At 48.0% G+C, this 24071-nt stretch overlaps 1 protein-coding gene across 3 annotated transcripts in view; it reads right to left on the bottom strand.

The window, feature by feature from the left end:
• AFAP1L2 (actin filament associated protein 1 like 2) overlaps nucleotides 1-24071 on the bottom strand; it is a 71307-nt gene that overhangs the window by 12555 nt on the left and 34681 nt on the right. For 2 of the 3 annotated variants that reach the window (XM_056352265.1, XM_056352266.1), the window contains exons 2-5: nucleotides 15607-15735; nucleotides 15003-15080; nucleotides 10354-10445; nucleotides 5721-5811 (exon numbers count right to left, since the gene is read on the bottom strand). In XM_056352265.1, the coding sequence (XP_056208240.1) occupies nucleotides 5721-5811; nucleotides 10354-10445; nucleotides 15003-15080; nucleotides 15607-15735 (390 nt within the window). Of the gene's footprint in view, nucleotides 1-2233; nucleotides 2318-5720; nucleotides 5812-10353; nucleotides 10446-15002; nucleotides 15081-15606; nucleotides 15736-24071 lie in introns of all 3 variants that reach the window. The other variant, XM_056352264.1, reaches the window with a different exon arrangement.

Below are 24071 nucleotides of genomic sequence, written 5' to 3'. Positions count from 1 at the left end.
ATATTGATATTATTGCAATTTTTTGTGCCTAATAGTCTCAGTTAGAAAACACTCAAAAGACACTTCTCAGGTGACCGCAATTTAGACAACATTCCCTTAAACATTTTCTGATGTTCACTGCTTCCCCCCCCCCCCCGCCCCAAGATGCTTTTTCTACTTTCCACTTCAAGCCAAACACAATTTTTAAGGCAACAGCAAGCTACAATCAGCCCTCGTCCTCTGAATGTCAGAAGTAAAAATGGTATTTGTGAGGCCATGCAGCAAGCAACGATTTGTTGTATCCGAGGTGTCGTTCCACTTTCCCTCTCTGGGCTAGCAGGTGTCTCTCTACTCGGCATCTAAGGGACAGCAAGGGACTTTGAAGTAATACACTGTTGCAGCAGCAAAAATTACTCGTAAGTGGCAGCTGTAAATAACAGTAATCGTATTTTTTGTGTTCATTCTTAAATGGATTACTACGTTATTACGATGAGTTGGGATTTCCAACACCCAGCTCTAAGGTGTTGTAGGTATTGGAGTTTTCAGCTGGTAGGAACAGTTGGTCATTGGTACCAGGCTCATCAGGAACAAGCGTTCCCACTGACTACCGGGGAATTTGCAATGTTCTGCTGGTGTTTACAGCAGGGCTCTTATTTGCAAAGTAAGCTCACATTGCAAGATGGTAAGATTTGGGCAGCACCTGTTTAGGGTTTTGCATTCTTTTCCTACCAAACAGCACAGAGCAATATTGTTAAGTTTCTCTCATCAGAATTTAGTCAAATTTTGATTCTCAGCAAATCTTATTATCCATGTAAAAGTAACATTATCAGATTAGTGCAAAATAAAAAGAGGAAAAGCAGCCAGAAAAGAGGAAAAAAAAGCATTAGGAGCTTCACTGAAGAACATTTCTTAAGCTGGATTTATTTGTTCTTAAAATAAAAGGAAGATGCAGCAACAAAGCTACAGCCTTACCCCCAGTGAAATCTCACTCTGTAACATCCCTCAAGCAATCAAAGCTGCACGAATTAAACTTACTAAAAAGCAAATGCTCCCTCTCAAAGTCTCCGACTGGCGCTGACAGTACACAGCTGGCTCACCACCTCCGTACCCTCAGCGTGTTGGACTGCCTGTCTTTTATGGGAGAACATTACCCCACAGCGCGTTGTCACTGTGCACGCCTTGTCCACAGGCACCCTGGGCAGACATTTGGATGGAGCAGAAGTGCTGAGGTTTCTCACCCCTAGAAATACCCAGAAGCTGAACCTCTGCACTGCCAGGGACCCTTCCTCATGCAGCAGGAGCAAGGATGCCTAAAGTGAATCTTATCTTCTAAATCTCCCTCCTTAGCAACATTGCTAACTGCCCCTCTGGCCCCTTGTGGGTGTCTCTAGTGCCCCTCACCTCGGCATTAGGGCTGCCACCTTTCTCCTGGGGGAGTAACACTTTTCTTCCATGCTCTCAGTGGGAGCCCTGGTGGCTCTTTTCTGCATCAGCCACAACCACAAGTGCCTCATGAGATGAGCTCTTCCCTACTGCAGCCATTGCTGGCTGGCTACAGCCTCATGATGGAAAGGTGTTTTCCAGGCAATGGCAAACTGGGACAAATCTTGTTTGGGTGACTTGAGGCAACCGTTGTCACTACTAAGGCGCACTCAATCCCGAGTTATATAGCTCAGGCACTTCAGTAAGGTCTCCGTTTCCCTGCTGGTGGTTTCAGCTAAGACCACAGTTTTATTCTCTCATTGCTATGACATCAATTGTAGCCACATTCTTGGATGTCTTTATCTAATCCACCTTTTCTTTCCTGTTTGTCTTCCCATGAGCTCCCAAGGAGCTAAATCAATACCACGATGAAGGAAGCTCCAACTGTCTTGTACACCAGAGCTGCCTGTGCCCGAGCAGGGCACCTCCAACTTTCGCTGAACCGCTACTTGCCAATACAACCAGCATTGCCACATATCAGCCCCGCAGCAGTGACAGAGTCAGGGGAATAAAAGCTAGGGAAGTTCTCGTCCTTGTCATCTTAAGCATGAGGAAAGGCACAAAAAATGCTACCTTGCATACAGCCAGCATGGGCAGAGAGAGAGGAGAGGTGGTTACCCCTCCATGCACATAACGGGCAATGCCAGGAGGGAGGCACCTGATCATCTTTGCTAAAACTGAGTAGTTAGAGGGTTTTTTGTATATTTGTTTCTGGTTTTTTTTGTTTTTTTAAAAGAAGAAAGGCACTTCAGGTTTGGAAAGCATGCCATACCCATTGTTATTGTGGCATAAATAACGCCCTCAGTAACCTGCAACCCTGGCCTGGGTCCAGCCGCAGCAAGCCTACCAAAAAGACCTGCACAATCAAAAGGAAAGAGAAAGGGAGACAAAGAGAGAAAGCCACAGATAAGCAAATGTGGAGAACAAGAGTATCAGCCTGGCTCCAGCCCAAGCTCCCCCCTCGTCGGTGAGGCTGCCCCATCCCTGCTGTGGACAGAGGAGCATGCTGTACGGTGACACTCCAAACAGGGACAATGTTTTCAACCCATCCCTTCAAACAAGGCAATTCCCTTTAAAACAGAATCGTCACTGTAATTAAAATCAGCCAGGGCAGATGAGCTGTTTCAGCCAGAATAATTATTGCTCAGTTGGCAGTCACGTCGCCCCTTGCATTTTCACTCTGTTTCTTATCGCACCCTTCAATTATGCAAACACAGCTGAGGACGAGGATGATAACAGTTTAACACATTTCAGCCCAGGAGGGAAGGGAAGCAGCAGCATTTGCTGAAGCTGTAAAATGAAAGGCAGAGGCACCCCCAGTGGAGGGGTGGGAATCCTGCTGATGAAAGAGGGACCCCAAGACCCAGTGGATTTGCCCGCCTGCTTCATTTTAATTAATTCACCCATGGCTTGTTACAGTGCCTCGAAGTCCCACCTCTGACGCTGCATGAATCCTCTATCTCCTCAGCCCATCTGGAGGCTTGCTTTGATGTCCTTTCTTGGCAGTGCACCCACTAATTTTAGTGGCGTTCCTATTTTTGTTCGATTTCACTACGCCCATTTGTTTGGAGATTCATGGGTGTCTTCCAAGGCTCACGCTGTAATTCCGTCAGAAACACTACCGGCACCTCCCTGGACCGCTGGCCTCTTCCCTACCCAGCTTGTAGGGAGGAGGGGGTGAGCACAGAGGGCTTGGGGGGTTACTGGAGTCAGGCTTTAGCATCTTTGGCCAGGGAAAACCAATGCATGTCCAGACTGCCTTTAAGCAGTCACATCAAGGTCTCAAGGCAGTCGCTAGCAATGAGCATCACTCCACATAGGACAGGCACAGGGTATGATTACCATGAGATAAAGGGATGGGGAGCCCAGTTTTGTACTTGTGGAAGCAACAGGCAGGATTGAGACCTGCAGGTTTGCCTATACGTCATGGAATTTGAAGACTGATCTCTTAAGGCAAACTGGGGCATCAGAAGCTTCCCTGCATCGCCACCTGACCTCCCCCTCCACACAGCACGCCATGCTTCACCCTCTCCTGAGCCCCCACAGCCTCCTCCGGCCACACGCCTGTGGCTCCACAACTCTCCCTGCCCCTCCTTCTCACTTACCCCAAGGCACCACCTCAAGCATGAGGCTGCCAAAAAGCACAGAGATCCTCAGAGACATGCTGCTGCTGTCCTTCTCACGCAAACCACCTGAAAAGCCATGGGCACTATAGCACACCAGGCGGTTTGTGCAGAAGAAGGGACCTGCAGAGGGGACGGGTGGCTGAGCAGTCGCAGGAGGCAAAGGCACCACACACCTCGGTTGCAAGGGACTGCCTGGACTTGCCCAGCCTGTCTCTGCTCACTTCATGGGCTCCTATCTCCGCTCACGGCGTGATACTGCTCAGTATCACAGTGTCAAACAAAACCAGCTACTCATAGCAGGCAGACTGCTCATTTTGACAGTGCTCCCATCGTATGGGTCTTTTTCTCCTTTTTTGCAGGGCTCTGATCTCTTATTTCCTTAGGCATCTGACCGGCCTGGATTTCAATGGATGGTGGGTGTATCTGCATCTTTGAGCTGCAGGTTAGCGAGGAAAAGCAGAGGTTTAAGCTGAGTGTGTGCTTATCGCTCCTGCCGGCCAAGGCTCTGAACAGAACGTGAGTTTATGGAGCTGCCTGGATAACATAACCTGGGTCTCCCAGCACACGATCCCTGGCCATACTCCAGCTAATCCACTGTACGTCTTTAGATAATGTGCTAAGAGCCATGACATCTACTTTCCCAATATGCAGCAGGGAGAAAAAAGCCCACGTATCTTACAGTGCAGGCAGCTGGAAAATCCCTGCAGGGACGAGGCTGCAGCAGCCTGTGCTGCCCTGGCTGCAGGAGGGCTTCAGCCCCTGCACCTCGCACATCACAGCCCTGACCTCAGCCAAACAACCCAGAGCACTCTGGCAAAACCAAGCTGACACCTAACTACGCACGGCAGAGCTGGGGGACCTCTCCTCTGCACCAAATGGTACGGCTCACCCTGGCTGTGACGAGGCTGCACCTTTTCGTGCCGGAGCTGGACACAATCTTCCTGTTCAGCACTGTAACGCGGTTGCAGTTGAAACAAGATGGTTCAGGAAAATTAAGAACTTTCTACATCCCCCTTTTTTTTTAGCATCGTAACTCCTAAGCCTTTGTGAGAAGTGACCCACAGCGAGCTACAAGCTGCCCAGGAGCGCAAGGCGCACACGCGCAGTGAGGGCTGTTTGGCTACACCAAACCCTGGCCACCTAAAACAGTGGCACCGCTGGTGCCTTCCTGCCAGGGAGCTTCTGAGCCTGGTGGTGCACACCAGGGCTGGAAAGGACTCAGCTTCTCATATAAGCAGCTAGGATTCAACACCCAAGGGTTTAGATCCAGATCTTTTACCCTGAACTCTCACTTTGCTTGCCTCGACTCTCTCTGCTCAGCTCTGCCACACACCACGTATGTCACCTCCCCCACCCTGCTGCAGCCAAGGCGGACGAGCAGAGACCGGCTTCTGCACCAAAGCAATATAATCTGCATCATTTGGGTTTAAATGGATTATAAAGCGATGACAAGATAATCTCTGCTACCACATCAGAGGAAGATAATCTCTCACAAAGGGTGTTCAACAAAAGGAGGATGCCGGAAGGGGTGGAAAGCCCACCGGTGACAGGTAGCAGTGGCACTGCTGGGGACATTGCTGGGAGGTACCGACCCGGGTGGTGAGTGAACCCGCATGTTGTCCCCTCACATGAAATGTGGCTTTTTAGTCAAGTTTACAGACAGTTAAGCTGCCACAAGAGACAGAGTTGAATAATCAGCCAATTGTAAAAACAGTTATGATGTCTAACAGACCAGAGTCATGGATTTTGAGCCTCAAAGGGACAGTTAGAGCACTAGGACACGAATGCAAGCCACCAAAGTTCCACCACTCACTCCTGAATAGAAACCTGCATTTGACTACAGCCTATCTGCCAGAAAACCACCAAAAGAACCCACAGTGGTCTATATTATTTTACAGTGATATTATATTAACCCGTGTACTACTTATTTCTACAGGAAAGTTAAAAATGAGTAATTCAGTAGCCTTTTCTTTCCAACTACCATTAGATCTGCAATATCAACTGTGACCAGCATTAGAAAACAGTTTTGTCTCACAAGCTGTAAGAAACGTCCGTGCTTTTGTTTACTTGTTCTCATATATCTCAAGTCCTCCATCTCCCACACCCCCACCCTGAGAGTTAGCTGTGATATACCATTTACAGAGACATCATAAGGCTCAGCCTCTTCATAATATCCCTCCGGGGATTCCATCTTGGGGACTGGAGGTTGTTTTGTTTCGGGAATCTGCAGAATAAATAAAGGAAGCATGATTTAAGGTAAAAACAGATCCTTGAAAAAAAGTGGGGCATCCGTCTTTTTTTTTTAAGATGCACGAAAGTGCATCCTAGTGGATGAGATCTTTTAGGCGTGTATACCAGAATTTCCATGTCAAATGGTTGAGATGACAAAGAGTAAAGACTGCTGAGGGTTTCCAGTGTACAGTTAGCTCAGATATAAAGTTCTTCAAAATGACTGTATAATTGTGTCATAACTGTTATTTTATTTAATATTGCAGAAAGCCCTGGCAAGATCAACTCTTAAGTTTCCTCAAAAGCAGTAATTGCAACCTGTTGGCCTTACTGTGCACTGGGACTTCTGCCTGCTGCGCACACACCACCCACCACCCCCCCCCAGCTGCTTATTGCAACTGGGGATGAACTTCTGTGCTACTGACTGCCCGAGCAGGGAAGCAGAAGGGCAGACATTTGGTGCAATCCTGGCTTTATGCTGAAAAGCATAGCCTGAGCGGCTGCTGGTCACGTCTCCAAGTCTCTAACTGAGAGCAAACAGCTAAAAATCCCTGCTTTAGGAACTACATCAGGAATCTTTAATTGTGCTCTGAGCAAAATATGAAGGAAACGGATAAACAACACTGATGGAAAACAAGCCTTTGAAAAGAATCCAAGTGCTGGAAAATCCCTGTGGTGCCTGCCAAACCCCTCCCTAAACACAAGCAAGGGCTAGCAGGAAAAACAGTGCCTTGATCCTTTAGAAATACCAGTGCGGGGGGCGGGGGGAGATAAGAAGAAACAAACTTTTTACTTTTCAACCAATTCACATAGCTATTGAACATCAGGACAGTGGAGCCAGAGATCACGGTAGGATGACCGCACAGCTTATGCTCTTCCCAAAATACCTGGCATCCCACCTCCCTTCATGACCTGACAGTAGCATCCCTCTGTTCCCCAGGGAGGTGTCACTCAGGCCAAGTCACCCCCCGTCATCTGACAAGGGCATGCTCTGCCTCACAGCGCTTCAACTGGCTTCTGACCGAGACCTATGTGAACCCTGGATAGGATGTTCAGTGCGTGCAGGGCTAAAGCCCCACTCCTCCCAGGAGCACAGGCAGAAGAGCAGGTTTCTCTTTATAGAGACAGCAACACTGAATGTCATGGATCATGCATGGTCCTTCAGGCCAGCCTACTTGATTGCTCCTGGTGTCCTGGAGAAGAGGGGCCAGCTGGGCGTTAGCATTGCAGAGCAGTCTAAGGCAAGATCTCTTTGTAGGTCGTGCCAGCATCATCAAAAGCAGGTTCAAAGCTGCCCATCCTGCCCTGGCTATTTCCACCAACAGGTACTGCTGCCTAGAAGTAGAGAGGAAGCTTTGAAGCAAAAGACTTTTCTGGTCAGCAGCTTCCCACGAAGTAGGATGTTGCTGAGCCTGAGGGAGCTAGGAGCCCTGACCACACCGGCCAGAATCACGCATCTCTGTACCCACATGGTACAGAACACGAACTCTGCCAACCTTGCAAACTTCTCAAGCGTCTTGGATGAAAACTCCTCCCTGTGTGGGTCTGCCAGGTGCTGTGAGCAGACACTGAGTTCGCTTTCCAGAGCCATGCAGGGGGGGACTGCTGGAAAACACTTGCCTCCAAACACTTAGAGGTTTAGAACTTGTCCTGATGTGTTAAATTAAAGAAACAAACCCAAACCTAGCCACTCCAAAGCTTTACTTAATCCCTTCCCTGGCCAGGGAATGCGTCTGCAATTACCATCTGTGGTGGCCTCCTGCATGTAGCCAGCTCACACAAAAAAACATTGTGGGTTTGTTTGGCACCATCCCGCAGGTGTCAGGGAAGGAGCCATGGGGAAAGGGGTTGCTCTGTTTTGTTCCAAACTATGGAAGCCAACAGGGACTAGGTGGGACTGCACCTCAGCTGCCCCAGAAGCTATTTTTTTTCTTTTCTCTTTCCCTAAAGGCATGGAGTAATTTTGTCTCTAAGTCAAAGAGTTTATACTGTGTTATTTAACCCAGGCTGGTCCACACAGAACATTTGCCTGTTGCATTACAGCACAACGGAACATGCAAATAAACCATCCTGGGCATCTGTATCTGCATGACTTTCTCAGTAAACGGCTGTAGAAAGCGGCAGAGCTGCCAGGGCTACTGTGGATGAAAAGTCACTGATATCTGAGCCACAGCCTGCAGGACTCACTCGTTAAAGGTTGCTTTGGGACAAATCCAAAGGAATTAGTGGGATCCAACTGGGCCACCCCTGTCAGTTTGCCCATTGACTGTTGGTGTCAGTGAATACCAGGGACAATCTGCTGTGCAGAGCTTTACCACCAAATTTCTCCTGTGCCTCAAAAAGCAAGCTTAGAACACCACCACAGGGTGCTTTATCATCACCAAACCAAAGAAAACTCTGCAGAGCTAGAATAAGTATACTCTGAGGTCCTCTCCTAACATCCCTATTTGTGTAAGGAGCTGTGCTCCCTCTCCCTCCTCCACTGCCCAGGTGGCCACGGCTCCGGCCCCTGCCAGGAGCAGCAAACACAGGCAGGGAAGATTCATGTCCCCACAGCAGCGATTGTCACACACTACCTGAGTTCACATTACAGCTCTCCCCAGCCCCACTCCCTGAAGTATGCTCAGGCACCCTTGCTGCCAACAGCTCCCTGGTGCTCAGATGCTCACAGCGAGGAGGTACTTGACTGCTTTATCCAAGGGGGGTTAGCCCCAGTGGTAAGCAGGGGGGAGGAGGCAGTTCCAGCACAGGCCTGGGAGAAGACAGGTGGCTTAGGTACCCTTCTCAGCTAAAATCCAAGAGTGTTTTGGTTTTTTTTTCTAATTCCTTCATTTAACTTCCTGAGTGCCCATCAGAATGCTGGGCTGCACCAAGTACAAGCAGAGATGCCTGGGGGACACCCAGCTGCTGCTTCCCTGGTCATGACTCAGTTCCACTGCTCATGCCTTCAACTCCACTGCACTGCTGTCCTCCTGCCTCCCTCCCTGCCACAGCCACTACCCCCTCCCGCTTTGAGAAATCCAAAGCCAAACAGCAGTTCCTGCTCTGGGCACTGCTCCCAGGCAACTCCATCTCCAGCGCCATATCCTGAGCCACTGCATGGGCAGGGGCTCCCTGGCGCTGGAGCAGCTCCCATCAGGCAAATGCACTGCCTCCAAGGGTTTGTTGGCTGCATCCCACTCTATCCCCTTGTCTTCCCAGCTCCTCCAGTGAACTCCAGCTGAGCCACACAGCACCCTGAGCAGAAGTCCTGGGGCATCACCCTGCATCCTCATTCTTGGGAAAGGAGCAGATCTCTCTCCGTGGTTGATGAATGCACCACCCCTCCATGTCTTCCCCTCCTCCCCATGCACACTCCCTGCCCTCCTTTCCTTTCACATCCCAAAATTCCAGCTACAGCAATTCCCACATGGGACCAACTACCGAACAGCAATATCCATGTGTCAAGGGTGACCTGTGTCTCTAGGACAGCAGAGCTGGCTTACTAGCACAGAGACGAAATCCCACTGAAAGCTGATGGTGCTGAACTGGACCTTTGCTAGATTTATAGCTGCCCTATGGAAAAGATCTACAGTCCCAGCAACAGCTTGCGGATAAGCGGGCTGCACAACCCACGTAACACCCAGCACAGTCGCCCAATGCACAGACAACCCCACGCACTTCAGCTGGAAGCAAACCTGATCTTCTTTGCAGATAGCCAAACTGCAAGGCTCTGCCAGCTAGGGAGATTCTGGGGATCGCCCCGCTGCCCTGCAGCTGAATAATGGCTTTTGTAAGCTCCTATCAGCAGCCCAGGCACACCTGCTTTACATCTCAGGGGATATTTCCAAAGCAACAGTTGAGAACCACCATCTCTTTCTTTCTTTGAAAACATCAGTTGTCTTCCTTCTGTCTGCCTGGATTGCCACGCTATGGGTGCGGTTTTCCCTGGCAGGGAACACAGCCCATTCTGCACAGTACTCCTGCACACACACGTGAAGCCCCAGGCTCCCACAGCTGCCTGCTCCATCGGCTCATGAGCTTTGGGAAACACAGGGGTTTCTGGATACCCAGCCATCTCGGAGCACCAGCCGGCTGCAGCGCCTGCCCCAGCTGCACGCTGACCTGCACCATTCATAAAGACGACAAGTAAAGGTGGAAACCTGGACACTGGGGAGTCCTTAGCTCAGGGGTCTTCAAACTTTTTAACCAGGGGGCTGGCATGCGGATGAAGTGGCAGGCAGTCATCTGTGGCTGCTTGGTTCCCCCCCCCAGCTGGGGCGGGGGGTTCTGTAAATACCAGGGGCTGGATTGAGGACCCTGGGGGGCCGTATCCAGCCCATGGGCTGTAGTTTGAGGACCCCTGCCTTAGCTGAATATTTTTTTTTTTATTTCTTTAAAGAAAGCTCACCAAGGCTTACTTGCCTCACTAACATACACAGGCAGAGGTTCTCCATTTAGCCATGCTGCACAGTACATAACAGAAGTGACGTCTTGGGGTTTCAGATCCCCAGGCTGAGGGCTAGACAGTGAAAAGCAAAGGATTTGCAGAACATACCTTTGGAGGGGGGAGGTCCGGCAGGCTCTTCTGAGGAGGGGATGAATGCAGTCCTGAGTCTCCATTGGTCAAGGAATCTCTCCGGTCCAGTGCTGCAAGCCAGAAACACAATTATATCAATGACATGTGGCATTTCCCAGCAGCGCACTCGCTACCCGGGGCTGTGCAGGAACAGCGAGGTGCTATTTCAGTAGGAACCAGAGTGACAATTACAGGCAGTGCTGCAGGGCCACCATGTCATTTCAGGCCATGCCCAGGAATGTGGCACTAGGAGATGCAGCAAAAGAGCTGGCCTCTGGTTTTAGGGCATGTTTTTCCTTCTGGGGGGAAAACTGGGAAGCCCAGACCTACTGCTGAAACTTTAACGGGTCTTGAGAAGCAGCATGGGCAGACACTACAGAGTGCCTGGAAATCCATAGTACTTTAGTCCTTGCTAGCTCTGATCTCTGCTACGGAGAGCAGACAGATCAGTGACTGGCCCTGCCTCTACTGTGCTTCCACAAAACTGGAGCTCATACCACCCTGCTCCCACAGCAAACTGCAAAGGTTGCTGCCTAGCTGAGTTGCACAACGGTTTACCAAAGGCAGCCAAGAACAGTAATCTAATCGCTACTGAAGGAAGAGTTGCTCTTGAAGCAGCCCAGGACAAACATGTGAAAGGGCATATGGCAGCAGAACTGCTCCAGGCGATCTGCCTCTGCCTCTGGAAAGTCAGATTTTCCAAGCAGCTGAATGCAGAGTGATTCAGTGGCTGGAGGGTAAACGAAAAGCTCAGAAATCTCGTGTTCAGCCCCTCTTCCCCCACCACAAAACTCCTCGGTGGCTTCAAATAAGTGCCCAAATCCCACGACCTCTGAGATAGCACAATGCAGCAGTGCTCAGGAACAAGTGGGAGCAAGGCACAAATGGCTGAAAAATGAAGGACTTTGAAGGCATTATACTGTGTAGAGGGGAAGTCCCTTTTGCACAGTGTCTCTTGCCAAATCCTTTGGGAGAAATGAGGCTAAGGTATCCAGATTCTACAAGTCCAGTAAATTAAGTGAGGGAATTAAGTCCAAAATCTGCAGCGAGTTGATGCTCCAGCTGCCTTAGTCACCTGCTGATGCTCCAGCCGCATTCCTTGGGCGCACACAGAAACCGCCAAGGCATCATGCAGTGCCCAGCAGTGGTTAGCACTGCACTCAGAAGACGTGGGCCAGGACTTTGCTGCATATTTCTGGGCTTTAAAAATAGAAGCTGGAAACCACATTACTTTGTTCGCGTCTGGGGCTTGGAAGCCATGATGACAGCTCTGCCCTGCCAGGCTGTAGCCAGCTCCTGGCCTGGTGGCACAAGAGCCCAAGACACATCTCTTGTGACAAATTTCTCCTTTTGATGCAGGTCTACTGGTCATCAGCACTGGCTAACTTCAGCAAGTCAGGAGGGCATGGAGATCCTTGGATCAACAGATGCCAACTTCAAGCAGCTGCCTGCACCCTGCCAGTGGGGCTGCTGGATGTCTTGTAAGGTTCAGAGTAAAGCAGTTGAGGACGTGGGGAGACCCACCTACCAAAATACCCCATGATTATACCGCCAGACACACTTCTACAGGTTGCTGTTGGAGGTTAGCCTTTTCTGTAAAGGACCAAGGAGATGGCACTGTCCGGGCAGACACCTTCCACCAACAGTAGCTGCTGAGGCCATGGCTACTTTTGGAAACATCAGAAACAAGGCTGAGATTTCCTAAAGCCCCAGATGGGCTACTCCCTGAGGGGATTATCTCTGCACTCACAGTTGTGCACCAGGGAACTTTTTAGGGGCCTCTTTAGCAAAGAGAAGCAGGCCAGCTTGCGTCCTCCTGCTTCAGGCAGAACCTCCCATGCTCAGCTCCACAGAAGAGAAATCCCTGCAGCAGCAAAAAACACTGCCAAACCCTTCACAATTGGTGGCCATCTGTTCTCTACTCTCCAGCAAACCTAGCAATCATCCCACTGAACCTCACCATGCCAGGAAAATGCTGTCTGATTTCTGTACCAGCGGTTCCTCCTCCCCCCAACCTCGGAGCACAGGACTGGGACCACAGCTTCAGTCCTCACCCTGCTGGAAACCTGCCCACCTCCATGGACACATGCCCACGTACTCCAGCTGAGGAGCAGAGTAGGACGTGATGGAGCTTTGATTTTCAGGCTCTGTGCGGGAAGAAACACCCCTTTAACCTTCATCCTGACAAGACCCCTGGGAGAGGTTACGGGGTTTTCTGCTCTGAGGTTGCAGAGGGCTGCGATCACTGGCCAGACATGGGGACAAGCAGCAACCACACGCTTTCTGTATGGAGAGTGATGCACATGCCCCTTCCTTCTGCTACACACAGGGCCACAAATCACAGGCTGCTCCCTTACTGGGTGGGAGGGAAGCAGTATTTTTTCCTAGACAAGCATTAACACTTTTCAGGTGTCTTCCGATTAAGATGTCTCTCTAAAACCTGGCATTCGGAGAGCATTTAGGAAAGGGAAGGAAGAAGAACAAACAGCAAAAAGACTGCTAAAATTCACATCTGTACTAACTGTTACCTGTCTGCTCTCAGTTCTTTGTAAAAGCAAATGTCTCCTAGTATTTGGGCTAAGAGGACTGCAATGTGCATCACCAGGAGCCTTACGCTTCCCAGACTCCTGCACCTTGATCCCTCCAGGAAGAGATCGCATTTGGCTCACTGAAGAGCTACGTAGACTTGCAGGGTAGAGACTTGCTGCGTTTCTCGAGTAAATGAGATCAAGTAAACGATGGTACTCATTCAGTGAATTCAATTATTGTACCATAAAAAGGCATCTCAAAAGCAGCGTACTGTTCGCTTAAATCCCTACAGACAGAATTGCAAGTAGATACAGTGAGCAGTGAAACATGTTTTTTGTAGAAATCGCGTATTTTAAGGTTTGGAGGAGGGAGGTTTGGAGCTGATGTATTATCACTTTGGAAAGCATTTCACCCTGAGCTGCTTGGAGCACACCTGAGCACAGTTCTGGTGGTGAAGAGACCCTGCAGGGCACAAGAGGTCCTGTTGGCCTCAGCCAAAAGAGTGTGGTCACCACATCCCATTGAAGACTTTTTGGTGAGACCAAGAGCACAGAGTGGCAGTAGACAAAAGGGTAAAGGGAGCTGCATAATCACTGGAGCTCTGTATCACAGCCCCTTGCACCAGTGGGTACCAGGGCCCCCTCCACCTGCTACACTTGAACCTGCAGGTCCCACTGCGGACCGGACAGGCACAGACCTCTCCACCCAGTTACAGAGGAAGGATCAGGGCCATACACCCAGCTGCAGCTACGGCTAAGATTCCATACGTGTGTCTCACTGACTTCAGCATTTCCAAATAACTCAGAAGTTTTACTTGGAATAGGGAGGTTGCTGAAAACGGAGAAAGAGAGAAGTGCCAGGTCCCACAGGGAGTGTCTGAGTGGGTAGGCTCATGGCCTTGATAGGGAAAAGTCTGAAATAAAAGAACAAACTCCAAAAATAAATTGTCTGAAGTTTGCCCCTGTGTTTCAGCATGGTAGATCATTGCAAGCCTTGTTTCAGCCACCAAAAAAAGAACTTATATAAAGAGAAGTTTCTGTTCCTGCCTAGCAGCTGGGAGCTACCAAGACGCTGGGCAATCCTGTTACGGAGCATCACAGCATCACCCAGAGGGCCCTGTCTGGAGATCACATTGAGACTGCATGTGTAATCTGGATGGATGGATATCCTGTCTTCAGCAGTATTTGAAGTTGACCTAAATTCAGCTGCAGGTATTTTAAATAACAAAACAAAAACAAATAAAACCCACCACAAAACAAAACAAAAAACAACCCCAAAACAAACAACTCTGGCGTGGAGCTATCCCAACTATTGCAGGACCAGCACATCAACAGCAGGCTGCACTGATGTGTCCTCATCTCATCTATTTGAATGGAAAACTTTGGGGTAGGGTCAGCCTCCAGCTAGGTGTGCATTAAGGAGATGTGTGCCACCAATAATCTCATTTTACGCAACTATCAAAGACAGCTTTCATGATGAACTTCAAAGAGCAAGAACATTTTTAGACAATTATGTTCTTTGCCATGTTACAAATTCAAAAGCTGGGAAATCTAAATTGGAAATGAATATTTTATCTAGGTTTAATTTCTTGGCTTGTACACTGCAGAAGTCTCGCATCCCCGGGAGATGAAGGTGCTCTCCTGTGCAGATGGTGAGGGTGCAGGCTGCACCTGGGGGCTTGCCTCGCAAGGTTGGGATGACACAGACCCTCTGGGCTAGCACAGAGCAACACACTAAAGATGACACATGCTTTTAAGGTCTTAAAGAGGTGAAGTGCCTTGTTTTGTGGCCAAAGGAAACATGAAGGTTTCCTGAAATATTTCAGACACTGCAGCTTCAAGCCTTAGAAGGCAACATTTTTATCCCAAAATAATGCCCTCCAAAGCGTTACTTCCAGGAATAACCTCACAGTATTGGCAAAGACCGCTATTTCTAAGGGAATGTCATGAAAACGGCAGTCCTTCCACACCATCAACTGCCTCAGCCCTCAGAGCTGCCAGAGGCCCCCCGCCCCCAACTGGTAAAGCAAGCCTCTAACCACCTATGTGCCTTCCTCATCCTGTTAGATGCGATGCAACTATTAATCTTCACTTCCCTACCTTTGTCTTGCTTTTCCTGGTCACCTTGCTGTTTATGGACGGTCACTTTGTTCATATAAATATATTCCTCATCACCACCTGCAACCAAAGGGAAAAGTGAACTCTTTACCCACCCGCTGCTTTCATCTTGCTAAGTTTTTCCACAAAGGCCAACATAAAAAGTGTTTCTGCTGAATACATTTGGGGAGAGCATGTTGGTTGAGGCAATGTGCAGAAAAAACCCCAAGCAATAATAAAAAGCAAAAAAATTAAATGCTTTATAGTCAGGAAATTCCGTAAGTTAAAATTTCTACTTAAACATTCACTTGGCCAAACAGTACATCCTGTGTATTTTACAAAGTGGATTAAATAAACTTAAGGTTTAATAAGGAAAACAGAAAGGATCAGGAATCTTGGGAATCCTTTGCTTGTAAAGCTGGACACACAACTACAGTAATTTTACATAAACATTAGAGGTCACTGCAAAAATAACCTCTGTTTCATTTTCTCCTTCTAATTTTCATGCCTCCCATTCCCACCAGCCTCCAAGAAAACGCTGCTTCAAGGCCCCGTAGCAATTCCCATGAGAGCCCACTGTCCCATCCTCCATTTTCCTTGCCTGTACCGCCAGACTTGGTGTAGACCCGCAGAAGGTCGGAGAGGAAGCTCTTCTTCACAATGGCAGTGCTGCTCAAATTCTCCTTGTCCAGTATCCTCAGAAAATCTTCAAGTTCTGTGAGCAGCTGCTCGAGAGCTACAACAGCAACAAAGACAACAGTTGGCGAAGCAGTTGGGTGGCGTGTCAAAACGGGACATATGTTAATTCTGTGTTTTCCAAGATTTTTTCCATTTTTCTGCCCAGGGATAATACAGGTTTCATTTTCCAGCTTGAACCCTTCCCCTAGTTTTGAAAGGAGAGTCCCAAAACCTAAAACCCTCCATGTTCCCTTAGTCTGTTCGTACAGCAACAGAATCCTGTGTATATAGCTATGCTTCCGACAGGGCTCTTTGCTCAAGGGAGAAAAGCCCCGAGGGATGCTGAGCACTAGGCCTGAGATTACACAAAAGCAGCTAGCAAGATCTTGACACTTGAATCTTGAGTCCTGGTAAACATCATTCAAACTTCACGTAGACTGGGATCTACTAAAGACCTTGCTTTTTGTTCCCTCTTTCCAAGCCGCCTCCTCCTCATTTCTCTGCCTGTAACAATTTGAAAATGTTTACGTGTATTCCCCAAAAGAGACAAAAAAACCCCACCCCAAAACCTCCACATCCATAAATCATAATCCAGTAACTTCTCAGGCCACCTTGCTTGGGTAGTGACCACAGAGGTCACTGTGCCACGTGGAACTGAAGGACCCGAGACAGAGCAGCGCCTCAGACAGCCTCAGGAAAACCTGCCGTACGGAAGATCCAGCACACCGCTCCCAGCACTGGTGGCTAACCGGGCTAATAGGTTTGTTTTCCTCCCAAGGAGGTGCTACTCAGCTCTGCCAACAACAAATCACTTCTCTGACAGGGCTCACGCTGAAGCAACAGGCGTTTAATTGCTTGCTTTTGTTCACAGCAAAGTTTATCGTGGTCTAATTAGCAGCAGTGGCAGGAGCCCAGTCCAGCGAGGAAATAACAGAGCATTATGCGGAGAGAGGAAACACCACGCAAGAATGATGGTGTGTGGGAAAAGCGTGGAAAACACAGCTGGGGCTGTTCCTCGCCTTGGGAGGCTCCCCTGCTACATCACTCCATCACTCCCTGATGCTAAGGAGCTGCGGGGGAGATGGGCAGCAAAGCTTGGGTTTGCCACTGCCAGGCTGCGAGCTGGGCTGCGACTCCAGCACGTCACCGAGGAACACGACATATGGATGATTTAACTGGGGCGATGCTCCATTTTCTTTACTTAGAGCATTTCCATGCTGTATGCTCCCATGGTACCCCCCCGAGTCACAGTTCACACCAATGAATGCGAAAAGTGTTAATATTTTGGTTTCATAGTACGAACTATTTGTAGCATATCTAGTTTAAGCGGTACCACCTCCAAGGTCACAAAGAATATTTCTTTAAGAAGGTGATGGCTCTCACCTGCCCTTACCCCCCCATCTTTAGCCATGAGGCAACCATTCCTTAGGCAAACTGATAAATAAAGCATAAATTACACTGTAAAGGTTTATGTTGCTAGCCATTAATTGAAAAACACGCTACTGCTCTCAAACTGTATTAATCTTCACTAGCTTGACTGTAAAGCAGTCTAATGACTCCAGATCACTCAGTAATGGCCCCAGAGGAACCCAGTTCTTCACACTTTGTTTTATACCCTCTACACCCAACTAATTCTCTTCTGGTCTGATTTAGGATCAGTAGGGAATGGAAAGCACCTATATCATGCTGCATTAACTTGAATATTTTGAGTAGCTGCTGTTTTGCCCAGAGAAAGCAAGAATCATTTCAAGAAATAACAGCTTTTTTCATAAACTGTAAGGGAACAGGTAGTATTTGTTGACAACAATACTAGATGCCACTGATATCATTACACAATGAACTGTGAGCATTGGGTGTCAAACATGCTCAAAACCGGCTTCTCTCAAGCCTCAACGATGCTGCTGCTTCTGAGTTTTTTTTAAACTCCACCAAGGTAAATCCCAGCTTTTCTATGATCACTCATGTACTTCAGTGGCCCATTTCAGAAAATTTAAATTGAGGTTGGTTCCTGCTGGTCAGGTGTGGTGGACAGGGCATTTGTGTCAGGGATGGAATCGGAAGAAACAGCGTAAAAAAATACCTAACCTTAATCTGAAGCTTCAGAAGCAGGCCAGCTCCCAAGAGCTGCCCACATGGATGTCATGATACTGGGTTCACAGGGAAGGGTGTATAATTCCTATTCCCTCCTCCACCCCTGTGACTGCAGAAAATGACTTTATTCTTCTCCCAGGCATCCACAGCTAGCACTCACACAGGGCCGAGCACTTATGAATAGCGCAGCCCATACAGTAGGTTACATTTTCCAGCCCACCAAAGCTGAATTCAGGCTTCTAGTGCCTCAAAGCAACTCATTTAGGATGTGATCCTGGGGCCACAGAGGTCAGTGGAAAGACTCTGTCAGACTTCAATGGATTCACACTTCAGGGACTCAAGAGAGATTCATTTTGCTCTTCTTCAGCAAGAAGCAGCATAGAAACCATCTGCTTCTGTGCAAGTATCTCTTTGATCTCAGCTGGACATTCCCAATCCAAACCTGATACCTGCAAAAATAAACTGCCATTGAAATGAATGTGACCATTCATTCTCTTATATCAGAAGGAGAACGAGCTAATACTTACTGGGGAGCGATGAGCGTGAGAAGTAAGAAGAATTAATACAATGAGGGTCTATAAGATCCTCTGTGCAAGCAAGTGTTGCAGCAGGTCAACAGGACTCAGACAACTGAAAGCCCATGTACGTCAAACCATCTCAGGATTTTGAATGCTGGAAACCATTGTTAGATCTCAGCTAAAGACTTAGCACGCTGTGGTGATGATGCATTGAACATGCTCATGGGAAAAAGAGGTTGGTGGTTATCCAAGGCAGCCTGAAACAAATGGCTCTTGCTCCAAGCCGCACTGTTTTTTGCTCCTTATCTTAGCAGTTTAGAAACAAGAGCATATAAAGAGATGACATCTGTAGCTAGGCTTGCTCTGCAGGGCAACAGTTAACAGATGAAGCAATGCATTTCCAAAATCAAATGACTGTGAGCAGCAGGATGAGAGATCTGAAGTAGACAGAGCCCAGGTCACAAGGCAGTGCAATTCTCAGAGATGCTTTTGAGAAACCTCCTACCACAGCTACATGGCTCTTCTCAACTCTCATAGCGCTTATTTGTGAACCTCCAAGCACAATGTGACTCAAGTAATCTTTCTGGCACCATCTGAAATAAATACCTCCATAGCACTTGCAAAAATTCAGCCTACTTCACAGAAACTGGGAGATTACCTCTAAGGTTAAGATGGGCCCAGAAGAATTAAGAGACCTTGCCAAGATCACTGTGAATACCTCTGCTGAATCCAGTCCTCTCAAGCCCCAGGATATGACCTACTCCGTCTCCTTACAAAGGACGGCCACAGATACGAGCTGTGCTGTGATCGTTAATGGTACCCCATATCATGCTATTCTTCTCCATGGCCACAGGCATCAGTCACTAGACAAAACCCATAAGGATTTCTCAACACACGATAGAGGGAGGTACAGAAGCATCATAGTCAATGAAAAACATGGCTTATTTGCATCTGTAGTGAATGGATGATCATCACTGAGAGGACTGAACTTTAGGGTGTACAGAAACATCACATCTTTATTGACGTAGTAAGGACTTATAGCATGGGGGTTACAACCAGAACTACCAGCTCCTCCTGGATGCGCTTAACTGGATGAGAAATGTTCTCCCTCCTTTTACTCCAAGACAACGCAACCCTATTTACAGAAACTCCTGGGCAGACCTCTGACCACAGCAGACTCTCTCTGTTCGAAGGCTGCGATGTTGGTCTCAGCAATAAGCAAAGAATTGCTCCAAACACGGCCGGTCTGTTTCAACGGCAATTCAGTGGCAGCAGGACAGCACTGAAAAGGGCTTCTTTTGGCAGGAGTCTACAGCCTTTCTTTGCAGACAGAAAGTCTCTTGCATTGCAGCAGCGTCTATCCTAGTTCATGTGAGACGAGAGCCAAAAATGCAGCAGCTTGCAAAGCCCCCATTGAGGAAGCACATTCCTTGCAAAAGAGCTGCCAATTTCGCCTGACACCAAGGTCACTGAAAGGTAAATGACCATTAAACTAGATTATAAAAGCCATTCCTACCAACAACCACTGATCTTTGCCATTGTGCTACAATAACAACCTACGTCTACATCTAATTACTTTGTGTCTTGGCCTTATGAGGAAATGGAAAGAGAGGCTCAGAATGAACTTTCATTCAAGTGTTTTTAGTAACCACTGGGCAGGATTATATTAGACCATTTAATCTAAATTCAATTATTTATTTTATCAAGGTAGAGGGGCCTCAGTCACCGGACAAGGAACTGTAATAAGATACATACTAAAAGACAGACTCTTTCCTCTACTGAGAGGAGAGGTGAAAGATAAGGAGTATCATTTGCTAACAGGAAACTAAGGCAAGGAGAGATTAAGCAATTTGTCCAAGGATATGGGTGTACTCTCCAGCAGATCAGGAATACAATCTAGCTTTCCTGTGTCCCAGCCTGCAGATCTCGCTCCCAAACCACACTTCCTTGGATCCTGAACTGCTGGGAGATTTCCCACCTTCCTGCCGAAGCAGGATCTGGGTTTGGTACTTTTGGCTTCACCCCTTCTAGAAGGGGCTGGGCTCAGCTGCTGGCAAACCACATGTATTCAGGCAGCTGGTAAATACCTGCAGCCTGTGGAATGCCAAGCTTTTCGCTTCAAAAACCTCGAGAAGTCCAGAGATAGTGAAACCAATGACAACGTTGTGATTCATGCAAGCATCAGGCTGCAGAAGCAGAGGGGCTCCCAAGGGGCACCTCGAGGTACCTGCGCATCCCCAGCCTCCCCGGAACACCTCCTCTCCAGTACAGCCCATGGCAGCCTTTCGGCCCCCATTTCCCACTGACCGGCTCTGGCTGGCAGCACTGGGATTCCCCAGGGGCTGCTTTGGCAGAAAGCAGTTCCTTTCTTGCCCTGGTTTCTTTTTTTCTTTGCTGCATAAAATCAATAGGGCAGCTGATGAGCGTGCAGAGAGGACAGGCGGGTACAGAGACAGCATTCAGGCTGCTGAATAGCGAGTGCTGTCAGCAAAGCTGAAGGACCCAGCCCAGGCCTCCTTGGCTTATTTGGAGTCTTACAGTAACAGTTGGCCTTTGCAAGGGGGAAAAAAGTCACCCACGATGACAGCTAGAGAAGGCCATTCTCCCCAGCTGTGAGGAAAGGCAGATGCGTGGATGGTGACAGCTGTAACAGCTGGATGACCCCTACACACGGGGCCACCTTCCAAAACAGCAAAGCAGATCCTTCCTCAGGCAAACTGACACTCCTCATCCTGCCAGCTTCAGGGTCTTGCAGAGGAACAGTGAAGAACAGGGTTCAGCAATGCTCCGGCCCTTCTGCAGCGGTCACGGCTCATCTGCCGTGCCCTGGATGCCACTGGCTTCGGTGTGCAGGGGCACTGCAGTGCCAGGAAGGACAAATGGTGAACGGCTTGCCCAAATGCAAAGCTAGGAAGAAGCAACACCTCCATTGAACCCCAGAAGGCTCCTCTGCTAAAAAGCACCCCTATCACCCTGAAACCCCACCAGCATTCACCCAGGGTGATAAGCAGAAAAAAACCCCAACACAGACAAGTATGGACTAAAGTTTACCAGCATGGTTTTGATCATTAGAAACCAGGCTTTTCTTTCCAGACACGCACCTGCAATGACTGGCCAGCCTTCCTTCTTCTAACTTTTAATGGAAAAAAAAATAATAGGCCCAGCCCATTGCTGTTGAGTTGAAACTCCTCCATTTTTTTCCACAGAAAAATAATTATAAAACTATAAATACTTTAGAAAAAAGAAATCTCCCCACAGCAAAATGAGAAGTGCTGTGTTTATCAGGGGAAAGAAAAATAGAATACCCACAAAAAAACCCACCAAGCTTCCAGTAAACCATGACCTTTCTCATTGGCGAATCACTGCTAGATGAAACAAAATAAAAGGCAAAATTCACAAACCCGAGACAAGTTCAAATCCCTCAAAACAAGAAAACTGTAACATTGGAGAATTCCTATCACAGTTTCACTATTAAGCCAGACAAGTGTCAGATGGTTATGACCACTGCCGCAAAGCTGTCTGATTTTCAGAACATAATGAGTGCTCACAAGGAAGAAAGAAAGAAAAAAAAACCACCCAGACTGCTTCTATTGATGTACCTAAAATCCAGTACTGCCTGGCTTAACACTCACGTTGGGAGCATTAGACTCGTCTTTGTTGCAAAGTATGAATCACGGAACGAGAGAGGCAAACAATGTGGCTGGTTGGTTGTGGGCTGTGAACTGCGCAAATGAACCCAAGCAGCTCTGCGTGGGCTGCTCTGGAAGTTCGAACAAGACTCGTATTGAGAAGCAGCAGCTCTAACCTAGGAACTCTGAACTTTAACAAAACGGCAGCAGAAAATGCACACAAAGCTTTTTTTCAGTTAGCTGAGCAAACAGACTTCTCTTCCCTTTGCTGGAAGGTGGGAAACGGCATCCAAGAAAAATTGAGGGGAAGAAATAAAAAAAGGAATAGAGAAGCAAAACATGAAAATTACTGTGTTGTAAGGAGTTTTTACTGAGAAGTCTTGTATTTCACTGTCATATTGCTTTATTTATGCAATAGAGGGTATACACATAAATACAACACAGTGACATCTTTCTTTGCAGAGGGTCTCAGTCTTTCCACGACAGAGCAACTGGAGAGTCACTGGAGGTTGCAGACTGCCAAACAAATTTGTTGGATGACATCTGAGACAAGTCAGCATTTCTTCCCGTTGCAGCATGCCGTATTAGCGGACTGCCCTGCCCATCAGACTCAGAAGATTCCCAAAGCTTTACTAGTCTATGGACTGCAGGTCTCTGCTCAGGTGCTTAGTGATGCATGCAGCATCAAATGGGAGATTTCCATATCACAAAGCACTATGGAAAACCATGCTGGGACGTGGGGTTGATCAGACTGTCACCCTAAGAAGTGCTGCGTCCTCAGCATACATATACCTTGTATAATGCAGTAACTCCTGCCGGGGCAGGACCAAGCAAGGAAAGTATCAAGGAAGCAACTGAAGCAACATCAGCATAGTAGCCAAAAGGGTAAGTAAGGATTAAACCAAATCAAGGTAACCATCAGCTAGGAAAATGCGGACCAAGCCAGGCAGGGCAGGATGTTGAAGAGGGTACTCTTTCTAAGGCAAATATCCCCAAGAGCAGGGCCTAGTGGGCTCCCTTCCCAGTGGGGGAGGAAAACAATCCCAACAATTCATACAAAGCAGGAATTGCTTGCTGCCAAGCCCCAGGGTTGAATCCTGCAATGCCGTGACAGAGAGACATGCTATTTCTTCTAAAGCTGCCACCATTGATTACCTTTTCTCCCCAGTCCTTTCTGCTCTTCTTTTCCCCCTTACTCCTTCATTTTTCAGCTAAGGTCAGTGGGTTTTGCCGTTTGATTGATGGTTGGTGGGTTTTTTTCCCCTGTCTTATGAAGTTTTTCTCTCCTCTCCATCACTATGTGGTTAACTTCACTGGGGGGGTACGTGACCACCTGACCTGCAACTTAAAGGACATTCGTTGTTTGCTAATGTAATGCATAGCTATATCCAGGAAGGAGCTACTAAGAGGTGTCTGATCAAACAGAGCAGCCGTCTTCAAGAAAGAGAAACATGAAAAAACCTCAACTGTATGACACAAACTTGTGGGGCTCCACTGCTCAAACCCAGCACAAGAAGGCATCCCGCAGCTGCCTGCTCAGCCCAGCCTTGTTCTCCTCTGCTTTAATGCCATCTTTGCTCCACGAAGGTGGCAACACATGCTCCCGTACCTCAGCTCAGATCTTTGCCAAGGCTTCTGGGTTAAGGAGCATGGTTGTAGTCAAAACACTGTTGCAGACTTTGCATCATCCTTGTTCATCACTCCACATGGCTATATCTAGAGCAAAGCACATTTCCACCCCTCTCTGCATTACAGAAGAGTGGCAAAATAGCAGGCACAGGGCTGTCCTAATGCCTGCCAAAGCCCACAGCCACGGGCTTCCTCTTCCCGTGGCCTGTGATACCACATCCCCAAAACAGAGACTGGGAAAATCCAAGGTCCTAATGAGATTAACTATCACAATGACTGTGAACAACAACCCTGGAACAACACCCCACAGTTTGTACCAATTCAATACAAATAAAGGAGGTTAACTGCCGAAAATATTTGGAGGTAAATTTCTCTCTCACAGGCAAGACACAAATTAAAGGAAGCTGCTAGATACACAGAGGGTTGTGTTGTTTTTTTGGGTTTTTTTAAGAGAGGACGTGCACACACACATACACATGCACACACCCTCTGAAAGCCTCATATCAAAGCATTTTCCCACCATTCTC

The sequence above is a fragment of the Falco biarmicus genome, chromosome 9 (genome assembly GCF_023638135.1).
Source record: "Falco biarmicus isolate bFalBia1 chromosome 9, bFalBia1.pri, whole genome shotgun sequence".
Taxonomy (NCBI): Eukaryota; Metazoa; Chordata; class Aves; order Falconiformes; family Falconidae; genus Falco; species Falco biarmicus.
Note: the sequence above shows the minus strand (reverse complement) of the source record. Positions and strands in the feature narration are given on the sequence as shown.